General features: G+C 39.9%; 1 protein-coding gene across 1 annotated transcript in view; it reads right to left on the minus strand.

Moving 5' to 3' along the window:
• Nucleotides 1-380: 380 nt before the first annotated feature.
• Nucleotides 381-20808, minus strand: part of SLC25A24 (solute carrier family 25 member 24) — a 48534-nt gene continuing 28106 nt past the window's right edge. Inside the window, exons 7-10 of the mRNA XM_053693785.1 lie at nucleotides 6497-6604; nucleotides 6112-6279; nucleotides 5129-5279; nucleotides 381-2812 (exon numbers count right to left, since the gene is read on the minus strand). Of these exons, the coding sequence (XP_053549760.1) occupies nucleotides 2637-2812; nucleotides 5129-5279; nucleotides 6112-6279; nucleotides 6497-6604 (603 nt within the window). The 3' untranslated portion in view covers nucleotides 381-2636. The remainder of the gene's footprint in view (nucleotides 2813-5128; nucleotides 5280-6111; nucleotides 6280-6496; nucleotides 6605-20808) is intronic.

Raw genomic sequence — 20808 nt, forward strand, 5'->3', positions numbered from 1 at the left:
TGTGCATATATAAACATTTATTGTGTGTGCAGACCTTATGTAATGCAGCACTTAATTACTGATATATACTGTGCATATATAAACATTTATTCTGTGCACAGACCTTTTGTAATGCAGCACTTAATTACTGATATATACTGTGCTTATATAAATATGTATTGCCTGTGCAGATCTTTTGTAATGCAGCGTTTAATTACTGTTATATACTGTGCTTATATAAACATGCATTGTGTTTGCAGATCTTTTGTAATGCAGTGTTTAATTACTAATATATACTGTGAATATAAACATGTATTGTGTGTGCAGACCTTTTGTAATGCAGCCTTAGCCAGAGGGCAGTTTTAATATAGTCATTCTCAAACAATTCAGAAACAATAATATTTTCAGTCGAGAAAAAAAATAGATATTTTTATTAAAATACAAATGAAACATGCATTACCCTCTCCCCTGCACAAACAAATCATTACAAACATGCACACTCCGGAGTGATTGGCCATTCATATGATGCACATTATACAATTTAGGCAGCTGCCAACGGCAACTTTTGTTTATGGCTGGTTAAGTAATAGAACTCTGCATTACATCATCTCATGTAAACCTAGATCCCTACTACAGCTTCTCACAAACTGCACTCAGGTTAGTAGTGACATGAAGACCTGGAGTATCCAAGTAAGGGAACAGTGGTTGCTGCAAGAAAGATAACTTTATATATAATGTATGTGTGTGTGTGTAATATCCATCTATATACAGTATCTATCTTCTCTCTCTTTCTGTGTGTGTGTAATATGATATATCTATCCTCTCTCTCTCTCTCTATATATATATATATATATATATATATGTGTGTGTGTGTGTGTATAAACATAGGAACATATTATAGTGCAGTATCTTTGTTCAAACTGTAACTCTAAAGGCAGAAAATACTTCAAGAGTTAAAATAAACCCTATTCATTAACGATATTAATCTTGACCAATGAAAAAAATATTTGTACTGCTGCTGGCTTGTAGCACTAACATTAGCTACTATTTTAAGTTTATTTAAAAGGGACATGGAACCCAATTTTTTTTTCTTGATTCAGACAGAGCATATAATTTTAAACAACTTTTAAGTGTACTTCTATTATTGAATTTCCCTAATTCTCTTGGTATCCTTTGTTGAAAAGCATATTGAGATAGGCTCAGGAGCTTGGAGCTAGCTGCTCATTGGTGGCTGAAATTGTATGTCCATTTTCTTTGGATTACAAATGTGTTCAGCTAGTTCCCAGGAGTGTATTGCTTCTTCTTTAATAAAAGATACCAAGAAAATGAAGCAAAATTGATAACAGAAGTATATCGGAAAGTTGCTTAAAAACGAATAATATATTTATCACAAAACATTTTTTGGGGGTTTAAAGTGAAGGTCAATTTTGACAAATTAGTTCCCGTTTCTTAATAATCCTATTAAAAACAAGGGCACTTTAATTCATCAAAATTGACATTTCAAGCGTTTTCTTCAAAAACTTACCTTTTAATCCTGAGAGCCGCGGCAGCGATTCCTCTGCCCGTCGCAAGAAGTCTTTGTGGGTCCAAAATGACAAAACCGGCTTCATCCAATCACGGCGTTCCCTCAGGCCATGATCCCACCGGGGGGAACGCTGTGATTGGAGGAAGCCGGATTCGTAATTTCTGACGTAAGCAGGGGCTTCTGACGGCCGGGGGAATCGATGGAGCAGCTTTTAGGATTAAAAGGTAAGTTTTTGAAGAAAACGCTTAAAATGTCAATTTTGATAAATTAAAATGTCCTTGTTTTGAATAGGATTATTAAAAACCGGACACTAATTCGTCAAAATTGACCTTCACTTTAATGTACCTTTACGTTTTTAAGCTGGAGAGGTTTCCTATAGAAGATTAGGGGTTAACAAATGTCCATTAACAAGCAAATAATGTTGTTATGATTTAACTAATGTTGGGCAAAATGAAAGAAGAGTTTTTGTTGTGACGTGTGCTTGTCTGTGCATGTGTCTAACATATATATGGATCCCACATTGGTTGGAAGCTGCAGATTTCTGAATGACCCTGACCTTTGGTGACCTATGATCAGGAAGGGACAGTTCACAGATCCTGGTAGGTTAATGTAGCTATATATTTTTTCACATAAACACAAATGCAGCCACCTCCTTACTACAACACATACATAAAACAGCACTTTGGTTTTTCATTGTAAACATTCCCCTTGTTTGATTTCTTTTAAAGTCAACAGATTTGTGTAAAAAAAAAAAAAAAAAGTTTTACAAATATAGAAAAAAAAGAAGGAAACATATTTATCGTTACTTACAAATAAAAAAGTTGTTGAACCTGAGAGTGATATAAGGGAAAGACTGGTATATTCACAAAGTGTTACTTATTCAGTAAAAAGTACTAATAGAAAAGGATTCCTTGTAATCGCTCAAATGTTCCTTATAAATGTATTTGGTTTGTTTTAAATATTCAGACATTGGCAACAGCACATAAGCTCTTTTGATCTCTGTGGGTGCTATTTTGACAGAGTGTTTTGGCTTCTGTAACCGTTATCTTTGTGCCGCTAATACAGCTTCTTCCAGAATTGATTCCCAAGACTGGGTGTCTGAATTGGACGGACGGTTCGGAGTCACTGGCACTTAGATTCCAAGCTGCACCTTCATCTTCTCGTACACAACATAGCTAATACTGACAGCCGGCAGCACCTTTAGGAAATTGGGTGCGATACCCCTGTATAATCCTAGTAATCCCTCTTTAGCAATAATGTTTCTGAAGAGTCCACCCATATTCAGCTGTGGGGCACCCTCTATTGAAGCTGCAAAACAGGGAAAGTATTGTAGATGTTATTGAGATTCTGCTAATATTGCTACTGAAACTGGCTACTACTCAAGAAGCCCTTTGGCAAGTAAATATAGGAGTAATGCTCTGGCTTTGGAGGTTAAATATGGCCCTTGCAGTATTAGAGTCTACAGCAAAACAAATGGTTAATGAGGATGAGATAAAATTAAGTTTTAATGAAAAAAACAAAAACTAATTTGAGTAGAAAAGAATTTATTCAAACCCATTAATGACATTATAAGTTAAACAATGTCACATTCCTGTAGATATTTCTTATATTTAGCTTGCTCCTCTCACAGAACTTTGTTGTTGCAATTCTTCAAGTGGTTTCCTATCTTTTGTTGCACCAGGCAGTGTCAGTCTTGTGAGTTTGAAATGCTGTGAACACAACCAACCAGCAGCACCCAGCGACATAAATGTTAGATAATTATCCACTTTAGGACTTGATACACCAAAGACATATAGAAGGGTAAACTAAACACTTTAAAAGGGACATAATACCCAAATGCTGAAGGACTTGGAAATGATGCACCACATCTGTAAAAAGCCGACTAGAAAATATCACATGAACATCTCAATGTAAAAAAGGAAGATATTTTACCTCAGAATGTCCTCAGTAGCTACATCTAATTGTAAAGGGACTTCAAGCAGCCAATCAGGATGCTAGTCCCAGGACTTGCAAGGCAGTGTGAATCTGGTTTGTGCAGCACAACCACTTTATTCCCTTCCTCAGTGCAAGGAAGTTTACTATGGAATCTCACAGGATTATGGTGAAATCCCACAAGATCACATAAGTGCGGTATAGCACGGATAATGCAAATTGGCTGTTTTTTTCGCCAGTAAGCAGAGCAGCTCTGGATCACACAGCAGTACTAATTTGATCAAGTTTCCCTTACTCTTGGCCACCTTTCTATGACAACATACTAAAGTAAGCTCTGGGGTGTGCTTTGAGCATTATGATTAATAATCTTGCAAACACTGTTGCTATATAGTGCATAAGACGTGCACACACCTGAGCATACCTCTGTATGCTCTCCTGGAAAGGAGCCAAGTTTCAACAAAAGAGAGCAAGAGAAAGAGAGAAATCTGATTAGAATTAAAGAAGAATAAAAAGCTCTGTCTGAATCATGAAAGTCCCATCTTGACATCTACATCCCTTTAATTTAGAGACCAACACAACACAAGATGTAGGAACATGATCCAGTATTTTAGTTCTTTAATGTTTGCTCACAGTCTCCACCTAATGGTGATATACAACATATATAGGCTGTTACTACATCAAACAAGGACCCTCGTTCCAATCAATTAGCGTTTGTCGCTCACAGTTACAATTCAACTTATTTCATTTGTCTCCTTCCTCTTGTATAGCAATCTGACCCATTAGAAGCAGAGCTGATTACATTAAATAAAGCTTCAAAGTTATATGTTAATCCAAACAACAGTTTATTCTAACAGTCGGATATATGATTGATAGGACTTTAGATTTTCACACACATACACAGAAACTAAACGTATGTCACAAAACCTAAACAAAACAAAACATGCACAATAATTTCACATCATTTTGTGTACGTTTCACAGTACCCAAGCGAGATCTGACTTTCTATTAAACTAGGACATACTATATCAATGTCCACGGTATGCCATGTGATACAGGCCAAAATATGTTTTTCAAGAATGTACGTTAAATCTGAAAAACCCACAAACTATGTGAAGACTGGCACAAAAAGTATCTCAGATAGATTGGCATGGATTTAAAACTGAAAAACCTGTAAATAACTTTGTGAGTCACTTTGCACAACTAACAAATTCAGTCTTTAGATGTTTATGTCCTAACAATTGTGTGCAACTGATGTTCCACGGTTATCAGAGAGCTATAGAGGAACAGCTGGATACTACTGCAGATCATGGCTCTAGCTCAGGGTTGTATATAAGAAACAAGCCCTAGAAATGCAACTTCATTTGGGGGGGGGGGGGGCTTTTACAGGTCAACATATTAATGATCAGTTTACTCTCTGGAGTATTTCTTCTCCTGATGGGACTCCCTGTTACAAGGAATAGCCCAAACTTATTTTGAAAGGGAATAAAAGCGTTATAACATGTTGGAAGTTAGTCGTGCAGTAAAAAATTCAAGGTCTATGTTTAAGAAATTGTAAAGAACAACTAATAACCTGCCTCAACCATTAGGCAAATTCATAAAAATTACGTTAGTGTATTACATTTTAGTGTTATCTGTGGGTTAATCTCTATGCAATGAAGAATTAGTTAAAAGTATAATTTAAGCACTCCTTACCTTGAGCTTGCATTCGTGTCCTGATAAGAGCAAGTGGGTAACTGGCTAGTTGACCACATGTGCTGGACACAGTTCCACAGGCGAGAAGTACCAGTATACCGGGGTTTGCAGAATCAGTAGCATATTTCTGCAGCCAATTATTCTTGAGAGTCTGTCAACAGAAATTAATCATTTGGGATGGAAGTACTCTGTGATCCCACTGCTGACACCAAGTGTCAAAGCTTATTAAGATTAGCCCATTTCCATGCTATTGAGGTAAAATAAAATTGGTATTTAACACAACTAGAACAAATTAAACCGGGTTTGCACAAAATCATCACTGGATTACAATGTTTCCATACATTGTAAATAAACGATAAATAGCTGGATATATTGTCTGTGTCCGTTTTACAAATGTGTGTGTGTTGATGGTTGTTTTGCCATTATTTGGTAATGTACCATTATATAAATGCATCCTGTATTACTTAAAGGGACAGTAAGGTCAAAATTAATCTTTCAAGAATCAGACAGAGCATGCAATTTTAAACATGTGCTTTGTACTCTTGGTATCCTTTTGAGCAGCAATGTGTTCAGCTAGCTCCCAGTAGTGAATTGCTGCTCCTTCAAAAAAAGGATATAAAAAGAATGACGCAAATATGATAATAGAAGTAAATGGGAATGTTTTTTACAATTGTATGCTCAGTCTGAATCATGAAATATATATTTTGGGTTTCATGTCCCTTTAAAGAGATGCTGCTTCCTATCTAGAGAGGGCTTTGAATACTGTGAGGGAACAAGACTATACAAATGATCTACAGGCAGCCAGAATACCACATAGAGACAGTTAACACTAACAGACAGTGTATAAAAAGAGTTGAGGGTCCGAAATAAAAAAATTGTCTTAATTGTGATAGTACAAGAGAATCACAGAAAAAGAATGAGGTTTGGTAAAGGGAAGGCTCAAGATATTTTGAGGGAGTATCTCATTACCCCAGAAATCTCACCTCGTAGACAGCCAGGTCAATTCCGGCATAAGGGATAATACCCAGGATGTTGGGTATGTAGCCTTTGTAAAATGCCCGTACACCTTCCTTCTTCAGAATCTTTTTAGCACAATCAAACATGCCATCATATTGTCCAGTCTTCCCTACTGCCAAACGAGTCTTGAGAACCTGTCAGATAAAACAGATTATGAGGCTGTACTCAAAATTTCCCTAACACTCTTCTTCAGCACCTGTTACTTAAACTGACCCTAAACCCTCCTGTATACATCTCCTCTCTTCTGTGTATACAACTTCAGATCCTGAAAATTCTTCTTATTAATATTCCTAGTCATGGTGTATGACATCTGTGGAGCACACTGACTGATGTGTAAGTGGAACTACTGACCTCCATAGGGTAGATTGATGTCTGGGCAGTAGCTCCGGCAAGAGATCCAGCTATGAATCGCTCAGCGGTGCCCAACTTCCCACTCTCTGACGTAAACATCTTCTTATACTAGAGAGAAAGGGAGATGTAGAAGCAGATTATTATAGATAAATATACACAGCCTTATAGCAAAGGTTACTCAAATCTAAATATAAGAAAATGATCAATTTCTTACTACTTGTCTGATTTTTTTAGTCTGGAATTAGGTTTTTTAATCAATATTGTCTAACACATTCCAGCACCAAGTAAATATATGTTTGACTGGTAGGGACTACAATATGGACTCTATTGTATAAAACATCATTTATGCTTTCCTGATAAATTAATTTATTTTATGATGGTGAGAGTCCATGATCCATTACTCCTGGGAATTACTCTTCCCTACCACTAGGAGGCAGCAAAGATTCACAAACCCTAGGAACTTTATAAAAACCCTACCATCTTACCAGTACCTCAGTCTAACATATAGCCGAGCACAAAGAGAAAGGAAAAGAAAAAAGGAAAAACAAAATAGCAATAAAGAAAAGGCGCTTCCATGTGTGTATCTGTGTTATACTCACAAGTGAGGCAGCACTCAGCGGTGTTATACTCACAAGTGAGGCAGCACTCAGTGGTGTTATACTCACAAGTGAGGCAGCACTCAGTGGTGTTATACTCACAAGTGATGTAGCACTCAGTGGTGTTATACTCACAAGTGATGTAGCACTCAGTGGTTTTATACTCACAAGTGAGGCAGCACTCAGCGGTGTTATACTCACAAGTGATGTAGCACTCAGCGGTGTTATACTCACAAGTGATGTAGCACTCAGCGGTGTTATACTCACAAGTGATGCAGCACTCAGCGGTGTTATACTCACAAGTGAGGCAGCACTCAGCGGTGTTATACTCACAAGTGAGGCAGCACTCAGCGGTGTTATACTCACAAGTGAGGCAGCACTCAGCGGTGTTATACTCACAAGTGATGTAGCACTCGTGGTGTTATACTCACAAGTGATGTAGCACTCAGTGGTGTTATACTCACAAGTGAGGCAGCACTCAGTGGTGTTATACTCACAAGTGAGGCAGCACTCAGTGGTATTATACTCACAAGTGAGGCAGCACTCAGTGGTGTTATACTCACAAGTGATGCAGCACTCGGTGGTGTTATACTCACAAGTGAGGCAGCACTCAGTGGTGTTATACTCACAAGTGATGCAGCACTCAGCGGTGTTATACTCACAAGTGAGGCAGCACTCGGTGGTGTTATACTCACAAGTGATGCAGCACTCAGCGGTGTTATACTCACAAATGAGGCAGCACTCGGTAGTATTATACTCACAAGTGAGGCAGCACTCGGTGGTATTATACTCACAAGTGATGTAGCACTCGGTGTATTATACTCACAAGTGAGGCAGCACTCGGTGGTGTTATACTCACAAGTGAGGCAGCACTCAGTGGTGTTATACTCACAAGTGATGCAGCACTCGGTGGTGTTATACTCACAAGTGATGTAGCACTCGGTGTATTATACTCACAAGTGAGGCAGCACTCGGTGGTGTTATACTCACAAGTGAGGCAGCACTCGGTAGTATTATACTCACAAGTGATGCAGCACTCGGTAGTATTATACTCACAAGTGAGGCAGCACTCAGTGGTATTATACTCACAAGTGAGGCAGCACTCGGTAGTATTATACTCACAAGTGAGGCAGCACTCAGTGGTATTATACTCACAAGTGATGTAGCACTCAGTGGTGTTATACTCACAAGTGAGGCAGCACTCAGTGGTATTATACTCACAAGTGAGGCAGCACTCAGTGGTATTATACTCACAAGTGAGGCAGCACTCAGTGGTATTATACTCACAAGTGAGGCAGCACTCAGTGGTTTTATACTCACAAGTGATGCAGCGGACACACTTAGGATTAACAGCCCCTCAGTTCACTGCTCCAGGGAATCTGCTCCAGGAGAATTTAAATGACAATACAGAAAAGGCACTTCCATGTCTGTACCTGTGTCTGTGAAAAACTTCAACAGATCCCCTCTCCACACACATACAAACATGGAAGCACATTTTCTTTATTGGCATTTCGGTTTTCTTGAAGCAGCCTTGCACAATTGGTCCAATAATAAAACATTCTTAGAAACACAAGAAATGGCAACTAGTCTGATAGAATGAGCAGAAATCCGTCTAGGTGTAGGTTGACCTGCCTATAAGCCGTATGAAACAGAAGCTCCAACCAAGAAGCCAAAAAAACAGAAGAACATTTCTGCCCGCTCATAAAACCAGCAAAAGGAACAAACTAAAGGCTCTTCTAAAAACCTTAGTAGTGTCTACATAACACTATAAAGCTCTAGCAGAATCCAAAACATGAAGAGATCACTCTAAATAATTCTAAGTATTAAGACATAAAGAAGGAACAACAATGTCCCAACTTATATTGTCAGAAAACACAACCTTATCCAGAAGAAAAATAAGAAAAGGAGGAACACAAGAAAGAGCAGAACACTCAGAAACTCTTCTAGCAGATGAAATAGCTAAAAGAAACAAGTTTAATATCCACCTGATTCATATCCTCAACAGGAAGAACCTGCAAAAATCATCAAAACCAAATCAAGGTTCCAAGGAGGAAACATTGGATAATAGCAAGCTTAATTCTAGGCCGGACTTGAACGAAACCATGAATGACAGGAAAAATAGTAAAAAAAAAAATAAAAAAAAAAAAAAAAAAAAAATATATATATATATATATATATATATATATATATATATATATATATATATATATATATATATATATTTCAAAAAACTGGCAGATAAACCCTTATCCAAACCATCCTGTAAGAACAGAAAGAATTCTAGGAATTCTAAAAGAATGCCAAGAAAAAACCCTGAATCGAACACCAAGAAATAAAGTCTTTTCAGACATTAAAATAAAAAGTCACAGACTTACAAGCCTGTACAAGAAATTTAGTAAATGAACAAATAGTTCCGGATGCAAAAAATGGCCTTGATATAGAAGGTCCAGATACAAAGGAAACAGCCAATGAGAGAAATTGGACATCAGAACCAGATTTGAATTACCAAATTCTGCAGGAACAGCTGGAGCAATCAGAATCACCAAAGCTCTTCCTACCAAATCTTGGCAAACACCCTGGGAAAGAAAATGACCAGAGGTGGAAAGAAATATAGGCTATCCAGAATCACCACAAACACAGCATCACCAAACACAGTCCAAAGATCCCTGCCCTTGCACAGTACCTGGGAAACTTTAGATTCAACAGAGAAGCCATCAGAACTATATCTGGGTGAACCCAAAGATCTATTATCTGATAACCTGATGAAGAGACCACTCTTCCAGATAGAAAAAAACTGCTTCCTAGTTGTCCAGTCATGGAACATGAACAGCAGAAATTAGACAGTAATAAACTTCTGCCCAGGAAAGAATTCAAGAAACTATCTTCATAACTAGGGAACTGTAAGTTCCCCCTGATGAGTAACATAAGCTACAGATGTAACATTGACTAACTGAAAACAGAGAAAAGATTCCCTTTTCAATAGAGGCCAACCCTGAAGTGCCCTGAACTCCTTATGCCTTCTGAGACCCCCAGACAGCCCCTTATCCTGAAAAAACTTGCATCTTTAGAGATTACATAAAGAGCTAATAGTCTAGCCACAAAGACAGAAACAGACTTGTTCTGGTATGTAAAGGACTCCTCAGAGACAACTCAGTATTAACCCTTTATCATTGGTAAATATACAAAGCTGAAGAGGGCTCATATGGAAGAGAGCAAACAGAACAGCAACCAAAGCCTCAAACATGCAATCTGACATCTCCATGCAAAAAGTGACCAAAGGAAAAAAACAGAGACTGAAGGTTCCAACAGGCAAACCCCAGCTTCAACTGTCTTTGGTCTGTCAAAGAAAGACTCATAGAAACTGAATATCTCATCAAGGTCAGAAAACACTGCAATACCCAAAGATCTGATTACCGAAAAGAGGGTATCCAGAACTTTGGAGAATATTATGAGAGCTGTAACAAGACCAAACAGAAGAGCAGCAAACTGAAAAAACTCAACCAAAAAAGCAAACTTCAGAAACCGATGATGTTCCTTAAAATAAGAACATAAAAGGTAAGCATCCTAAAGATCTATTGTGGACATAAACTGACCGAATAGCTTCCATTCCAAAAGTAGGAAATTGAGAAAGTTGTTCAAAGTTTCTAGATCAGAATTGATCTGAAAGCTCCCTCCTTTGAAACAATGAATAGGTTGGAGTTCATATCTACCTGAGCATTTACAGGGATCCTAGGAACATTATCAGAAAAAAAAACTACCCTTGGGAGGCCTTAATCTGAATTTATCTGGCAAGCATAAATTATGTTTTCCTTCCATAAGGCAGGGAGAGTCCACAACTTCATTCCATACTGTTGGGAAAACTATACTTAAGCTCCATAGGACACTGAAGGAATAACAGGAGGGAACAAAAAAAGGCGGACCCGATTCTAAGGGCATACCCCTGCCTGCAAAACTTTTCTCCCGAAAGCTGCTTCAGTCGAAGCAAACACATCAAACTTGTAAAATTTAGAAAAAGTATGTAAGGAGGACCAGGTAGCCGCCTTACAAATCTGATCCATTGACGCTTCATTCTTAAAAAGAGGAAGCCACTGCTCTAGTGGAATGAGCCATTATCCTTTCAGGAGGCTGTCTCATAAGCTAAGCGGATGACATTCCTCAACCAGAAAGACAGGGAAGTCGTAATAACCTTCTGCCCCTTACGCTTCCCCGTATAGATGACAAACAAAGAGGAAGATTGTCTGAATTCCTTAGTAGCCTGAAGATAGAACTTCAAGGCACAAACCACATCTAGATTGTGAAGCAAACGTTCCTTCGCTGAAGAAGGATTAGGACACAAAGAGGGAACAACAATTTCTTTATTAATGTTACGATCCAACACCCCCTTAGGGAGGAACCCTAATTTAGTATGCAAAACCGCCTTATCAGCATGGAAACCCAGATAAGGGGGGTCACATTAGAAAGCTGAAATCTCGCGCAGAGGCAATAGCCAACAAAAAAAAAGAACCTTCCAAGATAACAATTTGATGTCAACGTATACATAGGTTCAAATGGAGCCTGCTGCAAAACACTAAGAACAAGATTTAGGCTCCAAGGTGGAGCCACAAATCTAAACACAGGTCTGATCCTAGTCAGAGCCTTAACAAAGCCCTCCACACTTTATGGTAGATACGACAAGTAACTGGTTTATGAGCTTGAACCAGAGTGTCAATAACACTCTCAGAAAACCCTCTCTTGGCTAAGACTAAGCGTTCAATCTCCACGCAGCTAGTCTCAGAGAATTTAGATTTTGATGAACGAAGGGATCCTGTATCAGCAGATCTCTGCGACAAGGTAAACTCCACTGCGGAGATGAGGACATCCCCACCAGATCCGCAAACCACGTTCTTCACGGCCACTACAGAGCAATCAGAATCACTGATGTACGCTCCTGCTTGATGTGCGCCACCACACAAAGGAGAAGCGGTAATGGAGGAAAAAGAGATACGAGCCTGAACCTCCATGGTACTGATAGGGCCTCTATCAGTTCCGTCTGAGGATCCCTCAACCTCGACCTGTACCTGGGTAGCTTGGTATTGAGGCAGGATGCCATGAGATCCATTTCCGGCATCCCCCACTTGCTGCATATCTCTGCAAACACCTCGGGGTGGAGAGACCATTCCCCTGGGTGAAAGGATTGCCTGCTGAGAAAGTCCGCTTCCTAGTTGTCCACACCCGGAATGTGGATCGCTGACAGCATACATCCGTGAGTCTCCACCCACTCTAGTATCTGAGATACTTCTCTCATAGCAAAGGGACTTTCGTTCCCTCCTGATGGTTGATGTAGGCAACAGAGGTTAAATTGTCTGATTGGAATCTGATAAACTGGGATGAACCCAGAAGGAGCCAAGCCTTCAAGGCATTGAAGATTGCCCGGAGTTCCAATATATTAATAGGAAGGGAGTACTTCTCCTGAGTCCACAGCCCTTGTGCCTTCTTGACACACCAAACAGCTCCCCAGACGGAAAGGCTTGCGTCTGTAGTCACAATCTCCCAGGACGGTCTCATGAAGCACGTGCCTTGGGACAGATGATCTGGACAGAGCCACCAAGAGAACGAGTCTCTCAACAGGTTGTCCAGCACAATTTGTTGAGCCAGATTTGAATGGTTGCGTTCCATTGTTTCAGCATGCATAGTTGTAAGGGTCTGAGATAGAATCTGGCAAAGGGAATGATGTCTATACAGGACACCATGAGTCAGATCCCCTCCATACACTGGGCCACTGAGGGTCTCAAGGAGGCCTGGAGGGCAAGACATGCAGTAGTTAGCTTGCAACGTCTCTTATCTGTGAGAAATATTCTCATGAATATGCAGTCTATTATTGCCCCCAGGAAATTCCCCCTTGTACTTGGAGTAAGAGAATTGTTTTCCAAGTTTATCTTCCATCCATGTGATCTAAGAAGACTGAGAAGGGACTCAGAGTGTTCTTCCGCTAGATGAAAAGATGGTGACTGTACCAAGATATCATCCAGGTAAGGCAATACTGCAATACCTTGTATTCTGGCAATGGCTAGAAGAGCCCCTAGAAACTTTGTAAATATCCTTGGAGCAGTAGCTAGGCCAAACAGAAGAGCTATGAACTGGAAGTGCTGGTCCAGAAAGGAAAGCCTCAGGAACTGAAAATGCTCCCTGTGTATCGGAACGTGAAGGTATGCATCCTTCAGGTTTATGGTGGTCATAAACTGTTCTTCCTGAACCAGAGGAAGGATTGACCGTATTGTCTCCATCTTGAAAGAGGGAACACTCAGAAACTTGTTTAGGCACTTTGACTCCAGAATTGGACGAAAAGTTCCCTCCTTTTTTGGAACCACGAAAAGGTTTGAATAAAACCCCAAACCTCTTTCTGCTGTAGGTACCGGGACAAATACTCCTAGAGAGAAGAGATCCTGTATGCAATCTAAAAAGGCAGTCCTCTTCTCTGGTCTTGTAGACAGTCTAGAGAGTAGGAATCTGCCCCTGGGTGGATGAGATTTGAATCCTATCCTGTATTCCTGAGATACAACCTCAAGGACCCAAGGATCCTGTACATCCTGGAACCAAGCGTCTGTAAAAAGAGAGAGACTGCCCCCTACACGATCTGATCCCAGATCCGGGGCTGCCCCTTCATGCTTATTTGTTCTCGGTGGGCTTCTTAGTCTGTTTGGACTTATTCCAGGACTGAGCTGGCTTCCAAGTACTCTTGGGCTGCTCAGACTTGGATGAGGATTGCTGTCAATGCGATTTGTCAGAACAAAAAGAACGAAAATTAGATGATGCCATCCCTATTCTTTTTATAGTAGGAAGGCACCCTTCCCTCTGGTAACCATAGAAATAATGGAGTCCAGCCCTGGACCGAATAAAATCTTCCCCTTGAAAGGAAGAGAATGAAGGAGTTAGCAATTCTTAGAGCTTTAATTCTCTCCTGAATATCCTTGAGGGGAGTTTCCACCTCAATGAGCTCAGACAGTGTCGAACCAGTAGGTAGCTGCTCCAGCAACCAAGGGTACAGCTGCCACCAGTTGAAATAAAAACCCTGTATGTTGAAACATCTTCCTCAGAAAAGTTTCCATTTTCTTATCCTTAGGCTCTCTAAAAGAAGAACTATCCTCCAGGGGAATAGTAGTATGCTAAGCCAGGGTAGTAATAGCGCCATTCACCATAGGGATGGGGCCCCACAAATCCAATTGAGTGTCAGGGACCGGGAATAATTTTTTAAAAGCAAACGAGGGGGAAAAAAAAAGTTCCTATTCTTTACCATTCGTTACTAATAATGTTCGCCATTTAACTGGCCCAGGAAAAGTCAGAGGGACCTTCCGGTCTTCATAAACCCTGTCTAATTTTAGGATCTAAGGTTCCTCAGGGAGTGTAGCCTCTGGAACCTCTAGCGTAGACAGAACGTCCTTTAATAAAAAACGCAGATGCTCAATTTTAAATCTAAAGGAGGGTTCCTCTGCTGAAGGAGGTTTAGAAACTGAAGTCTCCGACTTAGAAAGTTCACCCTCTGAAACTACAGAGGTTAACTCATCCTTGGATAGCTGGGACATGGTAGCTAAATCCGACTAATATTTAGATGACTCTAGGTCAGGAGAACTATGTTTAACCCATCTCTTACGTTTGCTAGAGGGAGGTAAGGCACTCAGGGCCGCAGACACCGACGATTGTAACTGTGCAGTAAAGTCCGCAGGGAAAAAAGCCCCCTCCAGGTGGAGGATTAGTTGAGCCATAGGGAACTGCATGTGGAGCAGGTAGTGTAGAAAGGGTAGTAATCTCTCTGGACACAGATTCCTGAGAGGTAGACGACTCAGAGGGGCTAATAGCACTATGAGTATTAGCAGGCTTGTCTCCCTTCTTAGACTTTAGAACAGTGCTTAGACAAATGGAACAAAATTGAGCAGGAGGGCAAACCACAGCCTCCTCACAATATAAACAGGAATTATTCATCAGTACAGAAGGAGCGGAACCTTCTAATGTAGTATCAGAGTCCTCCATAGCTAAGATATATTCACAGAAGGACAGACAGAAAAGAACGCTTTTATTAAAAAAACGGCACCTTTATAATCCCAATGGCTGGGGCACTCACCACCTCCTAGACCCAGACAGCTAATAGTGAAAATGCTCTCCTTAGGAGTGATGTCCGCAGTAGAATCGTAGGAAATTGAAAAGACCGCACCCGGTCACGTGGTGCATAAGACAGGACTTCCCCTGCTTTAAAAAAGGTGCTAAGCTATTAGGAGCTGCGCAACACTCAAAAACGAAAGTGAAACCGGTTTGTTCCAAGACAAAGCACATAGTCTATGAGCCCAAAACCCCTCACATTAAAGCAGTTATAAATAGCCCCTAGCTGTTCAAATAATCTCCCTGAAGGAGATGATATTAACCCTTGATCCTATAGAGGCATAAAGGAGCCACACTGTGACCCTGTATAGCAAAAGTGTATATATAAAACAGTCTTAACCTCCAGGATCCATGCTGTGGAACAGGCACAACCTCTCAAGTGTGACAGTCTTGCAGCAACGCCTCTGACATTGACTTGAGTGTGTAACAGCAAGCAGTGAAACTTGTCAACTCTGATTGCTCATGGGCTGTTAGGCAACAGTCTGAATGGGTTCGAAGAAAAACTTTCCCTGCATCTCCAATACTCTCACTGAGAGGTTGACATGATTACTAAAAACTCCAGTCTCTTACAGGACTATCCAAATCTTCTGACACTTCTCTGCCACCTCCTATAGTGACAAAAGGCAAAGAATGACTGGGGGATAGGGGAAGAGGGAGGGATATTTAAGCCTTTTGGCTGGGGTGTCTTTGCCTCCTCCTGGTGGTCAGGTGTTGAATTTCCCAACAGTAAGGAATGAAGTTGTGGACTCTCCCTGCCTTATGGAAGGAAAACGTTCCCTGTATAGAAGGAGATAAGAGTCTGGAAATCAGCAGATTCTAGTTATAATGCTCTTCTAGAAAGATATACTGTATCATCAATGAATGATGTCAAAAAAGACCTCACAAAAGACAGCATTTGCACACATTGGGGGGTAGTTATCATCGTGTCAACTTTCCTGCCTTCTCCGGCCCAATACACCCGCCTAAGCTCGCCTACCTTCGCCGCCGCGGACCTGAAAAAATACGCATAAGTTATCAAACAAAGCTGTCAAAAAGCCGCGGGGCGATGAGCAGCGGACTGTGAGAGTTATCACTCATCCGATCTCGCTGCTCTTCGGCTTTTTCCCAGCTTTATTGCTAGCCTGTCACTAAGCACTCACACTAAACTGCACTGTTCTACCCCCTATTCCGGCGCCCCCGGAGCCCCCCGCAACTAAATAAAGTTACTAACCCCTAAACCGCCGCTCCTAGACCCTGCCGCAACTCTGATAAATGTATTAACCCCTAAACCGCCGCTCCTAGACCCCGCCGCAAGTCTTATAAATGTATTAACCCCTAAACCGCCGCTCCTAGACCCCGCCGCAAGTCTTATAAATGTATTAACCCCTAAACCGCCGCTCCTAGACCCCGCCGCAAGTCTTATAAATGTATTAACCCCTAAACCGCCGCTCCCGGACACCGCTGCCACCTACATTATACCTAGTAACCCCTATCCTGCCCCCCCTACACCGTCGCCACCTATAATACATTTATTAACCCCTATCCTGCCCCCCACTACACCGCCGACACTGTAATAAAATTATTAACCCCTAAACCTAAGTCTAACACTAACCCTAACACCCCCCTAACTTAAATATTAATTAAATAAATCTAAATCATATTTCTATTATTAACTAAGTTAATCCTATTTAAAACTAAATACTTACCTATAAAATAAACCCTAATATAGCTACAATATAAATAATAATTATATTGTAGCTATCTTAGGATTTATTTTTATTTTACAGGTACCTTTCAATTTATTTTAACTAGGTACAATAGCTATTAAATAGTTATTAACTATTTAATAGCTTACCTAGCTAAAATAAAGAGAAATTTACCTGTAAAATAAAAACTAACCTAAGTTACAATTACCCCTAACACTACACTATCATTAAATAAATTATTCCTATTTAAAACTAAATACTTACCTGTAAAATAAACCCTAAGATAGCTACAATATAATTAATAATTACATTGTAGCTATCTTAGGATTTATATTTATTTTACAGGTAACTTTGTATTTATTTTAGCTAGTTAGAATAGTTATTAAATAGTTATTAACTATTTAATAACTACCTAGCTAAAAGAAATACAAAATTACCTGTAAAATAAATCCTACACTATCATTAAATAAATTAAATAAATTAACTACAAATAACTACAATTAAATACAATTACATAAACTAACTAAAGTACAAAAAATAAAAAAGCTAAGTTACAAAAAAAAAAAAAAGTTACAAACATTTAAAAAAATATTACAACAATTTTAAGCTACTTACACCTAATCTAAGCCCCCTAATAAAATAACAAACCCCCCCAAAATAAAAAAATGCCCTACCCTATTCTACATTTAAAAAGTTCAAAGCTCTTTTACCTTACCAGCCCTTAAAAGGGCCTTTTGTGGGGGCATGCCCCAAAGAATTCAGCTCTTTTGCCTGTAAAAGAAAAATACAACCCCCCCAACATTAAAACCCACCACCCACATACCCCTAATCTAACCCAAACCCCCCTTAAAATAACCTAACACTAATCCCCTGAAGATCATCCTACCTTTAGTCGTCTTCACTCAGCCGGGCCACCGATGGAACTGAAGAGGAGACCCGGACCGGCAGAAGTGATCATCCAAGGGGCGCTGAAGAAATCTTCCATCCGGGCGACGTCATCTTCCAAGAGGCGCTGAAGAAGTCTTCTATCCGGGCGAGGTCATCTTCGAAGCCGGGTCTTGAATCTTCATCCCGCCGACGCGGAACATCCTTCTTTCCCGATGGACTACCGACGAATGAAGGCTCCTTTAAGGGACGTCATCCAAGATGGCGTCCCTTCAATTCCGATTGGCTGATAGGATTCTATCAGCCAATCGGAATTAAGGTAGGAAAAATCTGATTGGCTGATTGAATCAGCCAATCAGATTCAAGTTCAATCCGACTGGCTGATCCAGTCAGCCAATCAGATTGAGCTCGCATTCTATTGGCTGATCGGAACAGCCAATAGAATGCGAGCTCAATCTGATTGGCTGACTGGATCAGCCAGTCGGATTGAACTTGAATCTGATTGGCTGATTCAATCAGCCAATCAGATTTTTCCTACCTTAATTCCGATTGGCTGATAGAATCCTATCAGCCAATCGGAATTGAAGGGACGCCATCTTGGATGACGTCCCTTAAAGGAGCCTTCATTCGTCGGTAGTCCGTCGGGAAAGAAGGATGTTCCGCGTCAGCGGGATGAAGATTCAAGACCCGGCTTCGAAGATGACCTCGCCCAGATAGAAAACTTCTTCAGCGCCTCTTGGAAGATGACATCGCCCGGATGGAAGATTTCTTCAGCGCCGCTTGGAGGATCACTTCATCGGATGGAAGATTTCTTCAGCGCCCCTTGGATGATCACTTCTGCCGGTCCGGGTCTCCTCTTCAGTTCCATCGGTGGCTCGGCTGAGTGAAGACGACTAAAGGTAGGATGATCTTCAGGGGATTAGTGTTAGGTTATTTTAAGGGGGGTTTGGGTTAGATTAGGGGTATGTGGGTGGTGGATTTTAATGTTGGGGGGGTTGTATTTTTCTTTTACAGGCAAAAGAGCTGAATTCTTTGGGGCATGCCCCCACAAATGGCCCTTTTAAGGGCTGGTAAGGTAAAAGAGCTTTGAACATTTTTAATGTAGAATAGGGTAGGGCATTTTTTTATTTTGGGGGGTTTGTTATTTTACTAGGGGGCTTAGATTAGGTGTAAGTAGCTTAAAATTGTTGTAATATTTTTTTAAATGTTTGTAACTTATTTTTTTTTTTTTGTAACTTAGCTTTTTTTATTTTTTGTACTTTAGTTAGTTTATGTAATTGTATTTAATTGTAGTTATTTGTAGTTAATTTATTTAATGATAGTGTAGTGTTAGGTTTAATTGTAACTTAGGTTAGGATTTATTTTACAGGTAATTTTGTATTTCTTTTAGCTATGTAGTTATTAAATAGTTAATAACTATTTAATAACTATTATAACTAGCTAAAATAAATACAAAGTTACCTGTAAAATAAATATAAATCCTAAGATAGCTACAATGTAATTATTAATTATATTGTAGCTATCTTAGGGTTTATTTTACAGGTATTTAGTTTTAAATAGGAATAATTTATTAAAGTATAGTGTAGTGTTAGGTGTAATTGTAACTTAGGTAAGTTTTTATTTTACAGTTACATTTCTCTTTATTTTAGCTAGGTAAGCTATTAAATAGTTAATAACTATTAAATAGCTATTGTACCTAGTTAAAATAAATTGAAAGGTACCTGTAAAATAAAAATAAATCCTAAGATAGCTACAATATAATTATTATTTATATTGTAGCTATATTAGGGTTTATTTTAAAGGTAAGTATTTAGTTTTAAATAGGATTCATTTAGTTAATAATAGAAATATTATTTAGATTTATTTAATTAATATTTAAGTTAGGGGGTGTTAGGGTTAGTGTTAGACTTAGGTTTAGGGGTTAATAATTTTATTACAGTGGCGGCGGTGTAGTGGGGGGCAGGATAGGGGTTAATAAATTTATTATAGGTGGCGACGGTGGGCTCCGGGAGCGGCGGTTTAGGGGTTAATATATATAGAGTAGCTTGCGGTGGGCTCCGTGAGCGGCGGTTTAGGGGTTAATCATTTTATTTAGTTGCGGCGGTGTAGGGGGGGGACAGATTAGAGGTGTTTAGACTCGGGGTACATGTTAGGGTGTTAGGTGTAGACAGCTCCCTTAGAAATCAATGGGATGTCTGGCAGCAGCGAACTTGTACTTTCGCTATGGTCAGACTCCCATTGATTCCTATGGGATCCACCGCCTCCAGGGTGGCGGTTTGAAAACCAGGTACGCTGGGCCGTAAAAGTGCCGAGCATACCTGCTAGTTTTTTGATAACTAGCAAAAGTAGTCAGATTGTGCCGCACTTGTGTGCGGAACATCTGGAGTGACGTAAGAATCGATCTGTGTCGGACTGAGTCCGTCGGATCGAAGTTTACGTCACAAAATTCTACTTTTGCCGGTCTGTAGCCTTTGATAACTAAGGCGAATCAGCCTTGCCACAAATACGCTGTGGAATTCCAGCGTATTTGAGGTTGACGGCTTGATAACTACCCCCCCTTAATCTTCACTGGCAGAATCATAAGAAAACTGCCCAGAAATACTATATATCCAAAATATCAAGCAACAGCAGTAGATATTACTGGACTGAAAACTTGTTTGCAAAAAAGCCCCCCCCCCCCCCACCAAGGGGGATTAAGCTTCTATCTAAAGGGGCTAAAAAGAAGAACTTTGAAGCAATAAATAGTAGTAGTAGTAGTTATCAGCATGCATTAAAACATTAGTACATTTATTGCATAGGATCTCTGAAGGAAATACCTTAGCATATACGAATATAAACATTTAATACTGGTAGTAAAATGTTCAAATGACCCAGCTTCAAAGGCAGATTTAGGGACATAATTATAAGGCTCCATAACTGCAAATAAACTAATAATAAAGAAATTAAAAAACATCACCTTATCGTGGTGGAGAGGTTTGGGTGTCCCTATGAACCTGAGAGCTGTGTTGTCTGGAGC

Source organism: Bombina bombina, chromosome 10 (assembly GCF_027579735.1).
Source record: "Bombina bombina isolate aBomBom1 chromosome 10, aBomBom1.pri, whole genome shotgun sequence".
In the NCBI taxonomy this organism is placed as follows: domain Eukaryota; kingdom Metazoa; phylum Chordata; class Amphibia; order Anura; family Bombinatoridae; genus Bombina; species Bombina bombina.